General features: G+C 33.2%; 1 protein-coding gene across 2 annotated transcripts in view; it reads right to left on the bottom strand.

The window, feature by feature from the left end:
• Positions 1-314: 314 nt before the first annotated feature.
• Positions 315-11614, bottom strand: part of LOC129942558 (neuropeptide CCHamide-2) — a 52959-nt gene continuing 41659 nt past the window's right edge. For both annotated transcript variants that reach the window (XM_056051555.1, XM_056051554.1), the window contains exons 3-4: positions 5959-6131; positions 315-1261 (exon numbers count right to left, since the gene is read on the bottom strand). In XM_056051555.1, the coding sequence (XP_055907530.1) occupies positions 1160-1261; positions 5959-6131 (275 nt within the window). In that variant the 3' untranslated portion in view covers positions 315-1159. The remainder of the gene's footprint in view (positions 1262-5958; positions 6132-11614) is intronic.

Raw genomic sequence — 11614 nt, 5'->3', positions numbered from 1 at the left:
GTTTTGCCCTTTCTATGTTAACAAACATTCTCTTGACCAATCAACCCCAATACTTAAGAGATGTAATAATAATAAGTACTGCCTTATCCCTTAGAACTCGGTATCTGATACAACCACGATATGCATTTCACAAAAAAAATAAATTGAAATGAAAAAAAAAACTGTTGGTCCCTTCCATCCCTAAAATTAGTCGCATACAGGAATGGTTGAAAGTTGTAAGTTACTAGACCCTAGTTCTCTAGTGAAGTATAAGAAAATAAACCTTTTGTGATGCTTGGACACCCATAAACCCCATAAGTACAGGAAAATTTAAATAAATTGTTTAAACGTTTATTTTTTTCAATTTGACATTTATACAGATATAATAAATATTTTATAGCCCTACACACTAATTTTATAATTTAGTATGATTTATATCATTATTTAAATAAATATACAGCACTATGTAGTTTTTCTGTTTTCTTTATTAATGCGCATAATGTTAATAATGTATTCCATTAACCTGAACAGAATCTGCACTCTTATAGTTTTCTATATCAGTTTTATTAAAGAAATTCCAATATTGTTTGTTTCTTTATTATTTTTGTCAGGTTTTGGCAGACATATTTTTTTCTTTTTATTTCAAATAAATAAATAATAATAATAATAAAAATGTAGTCTTATTTTGTTGCATTTTATTTGTGTGTGTTTTTTCATTTTCTGAAACTCTCCAGCCATTAGTTTCAGAAAATAGGAAAATTAATCAATCATATAAATTATAATTAATTATTATTTAATTGTAATTTAAAAAACAAAACTTAAATGTTTGTAAAGTCATCATTTTTTAATTATTGTACCTCTTTAAGAAGAAGTTTTGTTTTAAATAATTTTGTATGATTTATATTATGTTATTTCTCTTTATAAATGACCGTTAGAATTACTTATAGTTGGTTAAATTAGAACATATTTGAAAAAAAGAAGCATTTTTTCCTTTTAAAATTATTTTATACAATTTCCTTTGTCCTTTGGCGTTCTATCAAATCTGATTATTTACAATTTGGTTATTGAAAAGAAAGTTTATAAAATATGGGTCAGCGAAGGAGTAGGTTTGATTTTTGTTGTTGTTTTTGTTATGAAAAGAAGGGTTCCGACTTCCTTAACTCCATTTTTTGAATTAAACTTAGTTCAAAGAGTTTTCCTTAAAGGCTTCACTGGAGCTTAAAGCATAATCCATGTCATTGAGACGATCTGCAGCAATTTGTTGTCTTGTGCGCCCACCAAGCTGAAAGAATAAAGAAAAAGAAAATCCATTAATAAGATGTTTGGAAAAATTAAAACATCTTTTTTTACATTTATTAAAAATGCTATTTCTTAAATAAATTTGTGAACAATTGATTTAAAGCTTTTAGAATACAATTAATGTATTTCGTTGCTTGAAGTTTGTAGCTCTTGAAAACTGTCAAAATCAGATGTCATAATATTAGTTTCTGATTTTGTAAGGCATGTGCATTATCGTAATAGATGCTAAGCTTGACATGTTATTCTAATTGATCAATTTCACGGTATTCGAAGCAATCCGAACTTTTTGGTCGCTGGCGATGAAAGTTCATGACATGGTTAAAACAAAGCGGGGAACAAGCTGTGGCTAAGTCAAACTGATTGCTAGAAATCTAGGGCCATTGGTCACTCTGTAATTCCACAAAAATCAACGGGTAAAAAGTATATACCGACTTCTTAACACTCCGTTTAGACTTGAGTAAGCTGTTTAAAACCTCCTTTTCCAGAGGATTGGCTATTCAACAAACCTTAAACCTGTGAACGGACGCGACGCGCTAGTGTTGGTGCGGATTTCTATTCCGAAATTATTGAACTAGTCAGCTCATTCAGAATTAATAATATCGTCTTGGCAATGACGAAATCTAATAAACAAATTTCAATGAAGGCAATACCACAACCTGTTATTCCTTGTACATTGACAGCCAAGGGGCAATAAAAGCAATTAATGCCACCAAAATCAAATCCAAGCTTCTGACTTGTTGTCGCGACGAGCTAAGAGGCTTTTTTGGGTTCCTGGTTACAATGGTGTTCCAGAAAATAAAAAAGCTGAAAGAAGGCATACTCAACCGTTCAGATCCTGTCATAGAATCTAAATCAGGTAATCGAGGGTAAAATCCTTGACCTAGCTAATGATGAAACTCACTTGTTACTTCTGCTATAACCATAACACTATGGTCGAACATAAACAAACATCATCCCTCTCCCTTCTCGTGAGTGTTACCACGTTGCACAAAGTATTGGGTAACCACAAGAAGAAAATGAAACTCAGTGCCACAACCCTGAGTTATGCCATTTATGAAATAGGTTTTACGAAAGACATTTCTTCAATGACCTGAATGAACTCTCTGACATTTTAAGCCCAAACTTAACTTTGCCAAATCTATCTATCCAGCCTACCAACAGGCAGGCTCAAAATAATTTACCAGGCCGACACCTTAGGCGCTGCGTTATGCCATTGGTTCTACGGGTCTTGAGGAGGGGGCTTATGTTCTAAATTATGGGGTTAAGGTAGGGAAACATGACTAAGTAACTGGTGCGTCCTCACCCAAGTTAATATGCCCACTGACATCTACAAACAATTTCAGGCTACAGCTCGAAAAAAATACACCTACTACTTTTGGGGCCTTTGTTATATGACTCTTAGCGTAGGTGTTCATATAGGGATACACAATGGATCTAAATTGATTTAAGTGCGACGGTAACAAGACCAACCTATCCCATCACTATCAATTATGGCTACGTTAAATCGACTCAAAAATCATGCGATTTGATTCCGTTAGATTTTTTTTATACGGCTTCGCAAAAGGCCTTGCTTACACGAAAAAGTGTCTGGTGACGGTCAAATGAGCGGTTTATTTAAACAGGCCGTTAATAAACAAAACTGCCGTTACTGGGCTCCAAGAGCCTATAACCCTCGACTGAAACTCTAAAAGGCAAAAAAAAACAATAACCGACGCAATGCAACGGATTTATTTTTACCGAACCTGCAAGCTTATCTATCATTTTCATCGCAAACGTGGTTTCGACAGGATGATGAATTTGATTTGGAAAGTTTTCCCTCAAAAACTTATCAGTCGCTTTAGGAACATCCTGTTTCCACCGAGGTCCGGCGACTTAACCCCCATGTATTTTTTTGTATGGGGCTTCCTTAAAAAGAGAGTTGACAGCAACAATCCCTGAACTAAAGTGAACCTAAAAAGAAACATTCGTCAAGAAATCAGCGCCATTTAGTCAAGTTTACTGCAGCGTGTGGTGCGTAACACGAGGCTCCGTTTTGAACATGGCGCGTGTAACTAGACTGTCGCTTGATATTTCAAATGAAACTACCTATATTTTAAATACATTTTTTTTTTACATTTAATTTTTAAAACATAAAAACATTGTTTAAGGAATTTTTTAACAGGGACGGACGTTACAAAAGTCGTGCAACAGGGACAGCAAACGACGCCATATTTCTTGCCGTTCTTTTGACATTTCTCTTTGGTAAGGTTTGCCATTTCATGATGGAAAGATAACCGAGCCAACAACGAGTCGAAATTATTAACATTTACTACTGAAATACGGAGTCAATGGCCTTAACGTTAAGAGCGCTTCATCGTCCTAGCCGATCAACAATTGAGCGGCTAGTGGAAAAATTTGAATCCACAAGCACAGTACAAAATTTTTAAGTGCCAGTGAGACAAAGAAGTGCCGGTAGTGTCGAGAATATTGCTGCCGCTCAGGCTTTATGGCTGAAACACAAACACGCTTTAACTTCGGCTTCGCCTGACGTTTACAAGTTCAGCCATAGGAATTCAATGCATGCTATCACAATGGAGCTTCGACCTCACGTTTCGTTTGAAAATCGTAAGGAAAAGAACGTAATGTAACGTAATGTGACTCTAAACGGAAGCTATAGTTCAATTATCTGAACATTTGCTTTGTCTGACAGCTCATCAGCTGTAAAAAAATGTCAACAAACAAAATATTTGCTCTTTGGAGGGATGAAATAATAGAAATGTAATTCAAAGCAACCTCGAAGCAGGCCTATCGTAACGCAGGCGAAGCTGAAGCGTGTATGTGTTTCAGCCATTAGTTGCACAAGAAATGCAAAAGAAATCGAAGCTCAAATGTGTCTCTCACACGTGCGTCGTTCACAAGCGCTGGGCATCTCTGTGTCGTCGTTGTGGCAAATTTTGAAAAATGATCTTGGCCTCCATTCTTACCAGATTAAATTGACGCAAGAACTGAAGCGGCTTGACCACCAGAAGCGTCATTTGTTCGTGAATTCGTCTGATCAACAACTTGAAAATGATTTGGATTTTCATCAAAAAATCATCTTCAGCGATGCGGCGCATTTCTAGCTAAATGGCTTCGTCAATAATCACAATCAATTTATTGGAAACCAAGTTTGGAGAATGTGTTATCTCATGAAATGTTCCAGTCGCTTTGCCGCCTCGGTCGTTCGATTTGAAGGCGGCGCGCATTCATTGATATCCGAAACATTTTTTGTTTTATTAAAAAAAACTTTTGTAGCGCTCCTATTGAGAAACCCGATATTCAAAATCGAAAGACAGGCACGGATAGGAAGTTATCAGTGTGAGTCGCATCAGAGCCTCTTTTTTTGCAAAATGGATGGTTTAATTTAGTTTTATTGACCGAGGACAAAAATTTGGATTCCTGACAATACTGACTAACAGCTGTTTTGCGTTCGAAATCTTGACCGAAAGTCAGTAGTACTTTGAACTTTTTTGCGTAAGGAACCGTGGAGGACTTAAAGTATATGCCAAAACCGATTCAAGTGCTTTGAACCATTATCATCCAAGGAAACGGTGGGCTGCAGCCCGAAACCATTAACAGGTAAAAAGAGTATTTTAAGTTCATGTGTTAATTTTTATAAACATGGCACCTGTAACAATTTGTACTTATAATATTATAATCTTGCATACTATTTTCGGATTAATATTTTCGTAAATAGGCACTACAATGGATCTCAAAATTATTTTATTACATACAAAAAAATGTAAGCTTTATTTTGATTAAATGAATAATTGAATAGTTGAGAATTTATAAATGAATTAAATCATTTCTTATCCACTATTCAGCCACGCTCTCAAATCCCTATTATGTATAAACAAATTCAAAAACAACACAAATTATTAACCAAATGAGCATAGGAAAGGAATTCCATTTCATAATTATTTATTCATGCTATGGGGAGTAATAAATATATGCACATACAAATGTTTATAAAGGAAGAATAATATTCTTCCTGAAACCTCCTTCTTTCTCCGTCTTACCATCCTTATCTCAACACTAACTATGTTAGCCTAAGTTTAGAATCCATTAGTGTAGACCAATTGAATTACCTATGAAGAAGCAAAAGCCGAAGACGAAGTTGATGTTTTCCGCCTTATGTTATATATAAAAAAACTATTTCTTAGAACCCTGACGGTGACTTTTTAACTTTATATTTCTTTAAAAATTTTAAAGCAAGTTCATTTGCCTCTGTATCTCTAGTATCTACTTATGTACAATCTTCTATAGATAAAATATGTCTTATAATAATAATAATAATAATTTAGCAAAGGCTTGGATTTAAAACCCTACATTACGAGTATACTTGATTATTATGAGTTTTCTTATTTTGTTGTTGTTTGTTTTACTTCATGGAAATAAGTTCATCTCATATCAAATAATCCCACGGGGTATTACTTATTTTAAAATTAATCTTTCCTCTGGGAAAAACATTATTTTTTTTGTTCGCTTCGTCATAAGGTTGTCAAAGATTTAAATATCATTGCAAAGATATAAAGTTTATGTTCACACACTTTTTACGGACATGGGAGTTCACAGAAGTCAGAGAGTAAGAATAAAAGGCATAATAAAGATTGGTTTAAGGGTAGTTGGTAAGTTGGGTTATAAAATTGTGGGTGTACTCACCAATTGTCTCATGATTTTTATTAAACGATATCTTGGATATGTGTTAATTTCACTTCCTTCCTCGTTGGGGAACATTTGGAGGATTGTCTCCGGACGAATTTCATCTGAAACTTGCCCCAAAGAACGTTTACCATGTCCACCATAGCAAGCATGACCATATGCATTACAACCCTCTGCAATGATAAAAAATATAAAATTATCAATCAATATTCAATAATGTTGAAAGGCAATCATCGAAACTTTATCATTTAAAGACTTAGAAAGATTTTTAAGGGATGTTGTGAATGAAATAGTACTTTGTCATTTAATGAGTTCGAAAAGCTTCATTGCGTGGGGTTATTTAGGGATCACGCACTTTGAATACTAAATACCGCAACATCATCACAATCGCTAATTGTGTATAGGTAAGTATTAAAGCTGAGTCATTTAATGTCCTGAGAGATTATAGTTATTATTAGTTATATATAAGTACCTGCATAGACTGTACATAGAAAACGTGATTGTTTGTAACTTTAAATATAGAATTCAACGATTATATCATTTCCTCTAAAATACAACGTTAAAAGTTAAAGTGATAATTTGTCGGTAGGCATTCTCTTGGGAAACATGCTCGTATGCTCCTTTATACTTCATGGTATAAAAGCCAAAAGGATAGATAAAAATAGCTTTAAATTTCCTTATTAAATTCCACTCTATGGTCAATCAAGTTTATGTTTTACATAATCTTAACATGCTATATTAAGAAGAACATATTGTTTATAATTAATCAGACAGTTTGGCATCGTATACAATTGGTTAAATTCCTCAGGTTTATTTGGGGAATATTAAAGTTGGTACGGGACATAAGGTGCAAAAAGTCAATGTTTTCATTTATAATAAACATAAAACATTAACTTGGCATATCAACAAATTTTAATTTGTGCTGATATGGTGGAAGACCTTAATAATCTTTTATGCACCTGCTTTATTCTGAATTTATGACTTGTTTAATTTGGTGCCTAGACAATTGTATTCGAGAAATGGCCAGACAAATGACAAATATCATGAAAAGCTACTTCATAATATAGGGTTTTACATAAGAGCGGGTAGATGATTATAAATCAATCGTGGCATTTGCTATGTCAGACGTAGCACCGTTCTGCTGAAACCACATGTCGTCTGGGTGCATATGGTTAATTTAGGCCATAAGAAATTGGTCATCATCGTTATGTAGTGCTCGCTGTTGACGGTGACCGCCTCACTAACGTCGTTTTCAGAAAAGTACGGACCAATAACGCTGACGCCACCGCCGGTCCAAAATCCATACCAAACGGTAACTTTTTGGGAATGTATTATCTTTGGTGAACCTCGCGTGGGTTGGTATCGTCCGGAAATTTTGCTTGTTAACACAGACATTTACGGACCGCGGCGATGTTATCTTTTTATTTATTAACTTTCCAAAGAAAGTTATTGTAATGGGTCCGATTTGTCAAATTGAAAATTTTGAAATTTCTCGACGTTTCAAGGTCCCTAGAGTCGAAATAAAAGATTTTTAGAAAGATGTCTGTACGTTCGCGACGTTTTTTTCGTCGTCCATAGCTCAAAAACCAGAAGACATATCGATTTCAAATAAATTTTGTTATACAGATAATAAGGCAGAAAGATGCAGAAAGGGCTCTCAAGAAAATTGCGTGGGTGGTTTTTTTACAATAGCAGCTTGAAAAAAGGTGAACATTTTGGTTAACCCTAAATATCGTACGAATCAAAAACGCTTGAGACTTGAATTAAATTTTATATAATATATTTTTTTGAAAAAAAATCCATTTTACGTTTTTTTTTATAAATCAAAAAAACTGAAAAAAAAAATTGTCACCTCCAAAATTTTACGACTAAAATATGATTTCATCTCCAAAACAGTTTTGTGCAACAAAGAATAATGTTTTTAACATCTGATAAAATTTTGAAAAAATCGAATTGACACTTTTTTTTATAAAAAATAAAAATCGAAAAAAAACATTACTCAAAGTTGGTAAAAATTAAATATCGATAAATAAAGATATTTGAATCTTTTCAAAAACTAGAAATTTAGGCTTCAAATTTATTTCATCTTATAAGAAATATTGTTTTCAACATTCTGAAAAATGTTGAGAAAAATCGAATTGACAGTTTTTTTACAAAAAATAAAAACCTAAAAAAAAATTTATAAAAGTTGGTAAAAATTGATTTTCGACTCAAATATCTTTTAAAAAATTGTAGATATTGTCTTTAAACTACCTTTATCTTTCAAAAAATATTGTTGTTAACATTCAGTAAAATTTTGAAAAAAATCGAATTGACAGTTTTTGTACAAAAAATTAAAAACCTAAAAAAAAATTAAGAAAAGTTGGTAAAAATTGATTTCCGACTCAAATATCTTTTCAAAAATTTAAAATATTGGCTTCAAACTAATTTTATCTTATAAAAAATATTGTTTTTAACATTCTATAAAATTTTGAAAACAATCGAATTTACAATTTTTTTTACAAAAAATAAAACTCTAAAAAAACAATACAATACTTGGTAAAAATTTACTTTCGACACAAATAGCTTTTCAAAAATTAAAAATATTGGCTTCAAACTTATTTTACTTCACAGAAAATATTGTTTTCGTAATTTTTATATAAAAATCCAACAGTCCGTTTTTTCATAAAAAATAAAATCTACAAAAAATAGTAAGCAAATTTGGTAAAAATTGATACGAGTACATATAGACAAGCTTTTAAGCAAGACAAATCTACAGACGGGATGGGAAGTTATCAGTGTGGGTCGCATCCCAGCCTCTTTTTTAATTTATTGCCTAACCTGACAATTGTGCGTGGGTTGGTGTCGTCCCATATACGGCAATTTTGCTTGTTTACACAGCCATTCATCAAACAAAAATGAGTATTTTTTCGGCCGAAATTGGGATCCTCTTCCAAACGATTTGAAGCCCAGTCAGGGCACAAAGTCCCGACGCAAAATTCGTAAAGTTGGCCGAGTTCTTGAGCACGGGGTGAAATAGACTGCCTCGGGTTCTGTAGTATACATTTTCACGGACCGCGATGATGTTCTCGGCCGATCTTGCGTTCCTTTAACGTACGGATGTTGGCTGATTGTTTACTGAGCCGGTCGTCTCAAATCTGGCCACCAAACATTGAAGAATCAATTGTGAATTGCCACCACGTCTACCATAAAATGGGCGCTAAACAAAAGATTTGACAGATGTCACCAAAACAAAATGGATCACTTTGCAATTCTTCACAATCACCAGAACTTGAAACAGTTTTGAAAATGGTAACATCATCGACGTAAATCTTTTATAACATAAATAAAGAAAATAGTCCCTAAATGACTACCTTGTGGAACTCCAGAGTTAATTTTGAAATTGTTTGATTTGTAACCATTGGAAAGTAGAGAGTTTGATCTTTTAATAAAAAAGGTTGCAGATATTTTACAAAATGTTCACTATCACCCAGATAGTGAGACGATGTTCAAACGCATTAATGATTTGCTTTTAAATGAGTTATTAAACACATATACAAATTCACGCTAATAAAATAACTTATTAATTTGAGTGAAAATGTTGAAATTTCTCGACGTTTCAAGGTTCGTAGTATCTAAATACAAGATTTTTAGAGTGATGTATATGATTGCGTCGTCCGTACGTGCGTATATCCATACCTTTGAGAAGCTTTTCCGACGCCCATATCTCAAGACCTAGTAGAGATATTGACTTAAAATACATTTTGTTATACAGAGTGCAATTTAATTGCCAGATTGTACTCGTTTATCGACGTACACCTTTTCTTTCGAATAATCCCAAAGAAAGAAGCACAACGATGTCAAAAGCCTCATCACTGAAGACTGATTTTTTCGAAAATAATGATCTGCTGTTGACATTTCTTACCACCATTCTGACCATTGACGACGCTTGAATTGATCAAAAGGCTTATGTTCTTGAGTCAATTGTCAATTTTCTGATCGCTCGACTTATGTTCTTTTATTAATGAAAACACTTTTTAAAAAAGGTAAAGCAACTTGTTTTATTGGTGTACCAGATTCAACTGACTTATTCTAAATAATAATTTTGGCAAGAAGCTTATGTCGATCGTATGCATTTGCCAATATCAGCAATTTCATCATTTCTTGGAACTCTAACGGGTACAGACGATGGGCAAATGCATTTTATTATTATTTGGTGTCATCGTATTTGCAACACCTGTGGGAACATCCGCTATATGTTTCCCTGGGTATGCTGACATCGACATAACTTGCGCACATTTAGACCATTAATTTGACCGGAGCGTGGTAAGTATACCGAGTGCTGTATTCATGTGTTCTTTCTGTTTGCTGTTCTTGCTTTTCTGTCCTTCTGTCTTGTATTAATGTCTTGTGTTGTTATCACCTTACATAGTCTATTCACTAAAGGTACTGTTTTCTCTACTCTGAACATTTATGTGCTGAGTAGTGTGAAATGTAATGTAATGTAAATTGACCGGAAAATCACGAAGTGCAAGATACCCCATTTTGATTTGAACGCTCATTTTCATATTAAGCCTGAAAAACTTTAACGGTTTGTTCGATTCCGTTTCTTTCTATGGTTCAAATTGAATACGTCTTAAATTAAGAAACTTCAAATGAAAATAAAATTAATAATTTAATTGATTCAAAATCCCTAACAATTCGGTTCTCTATCTTCCTTAATTAAAGTTTTTTTTTATTTGAGCTGTCAAATTCAATTATTTCCTAGCGACTTGAATTGCAAAATTTCTACGAAACTTAACGATTCGTATTTGAATTGCATAATGGTTTATGAATTGTGTAGGTTTTATACGAGAATCGTTCTCTTTTTTGTTGAAAAAATTACCTCACCTTTTCTATACGACAATTTGGTAGAAATCCATATGGGAATAATAATTTAAATAAACATTTCACTATTTTTACAAAAGAACGAAAAGAAGAATATTCCAATAATTGGTTTGAATATGCCGTATGTCGTGTAAATCATGGTAATTTATCACCTGTGCTTTTGTAATGAAATCAAAATATTTATCATCATGTTCACCATCCGGCCGTCCTCAAAGAACCAAAGAATATTTAAAAACTGGGGTTAATAAAACGAGTTGTTGCTGTCCATTAGCCGCAAGGCAAAACCATTGTGGGCGAACTACATAAACGCATACCTAGACCTATTTTTTGTATGGACTTATAGTTCAGGAGCTCTCTATAGTTGTTTTAAATATTTTATTTGTTGGTCGTGAAGAACTATCTATGGTCTTCAATTCAGAAATCACGAAAAGGGAAAGCTTACAACCAGATAAGGATAGTGCTGAAAAAGCTTTTTCAAATTAGATGTTTCAACCAAATAATAATGTTTTGGTTGGTGGTATTTTGGTTTTTGAATATTTATTATTTATTCCCCAAAGCACAGGGCAAACAAATAGAAAAATGGAATAAGATTTGAAATTAAATTCTGATGCTTAAGTTTGGCTGGGTAAAGCATTTCACATTCCTGTAGTTTGGATTAAGAAAGAATCTCAGCCCTTAAGTGTATGTCTGAAAATGAGCTCAATAAGTTAAACTGATAGACATTTCTGGAAGTACAAGTATAACGGTTATATTGATTCACAGAAGAATTGCAATTGAAAGAGATTAAAGT

This window comes from Eupeodes corollae, chromosome 1, assembly GCF_945859685.1.
Source record: "Eupeodes corollae chromosome 1, idEupCoro1.1, whole genome shotgun sequence".
NCBI classification, from domain to species: Eukaryota; Metazoa; Arthropoda; class Insecta; order Diptera; family Syrphidae; genus Eupeodes; species Eupeodes corollae.
Note: the sequence above shows the minus strand (reverse complement) of the source record. Positions and strands in the feature narration are given on the sequence as shown.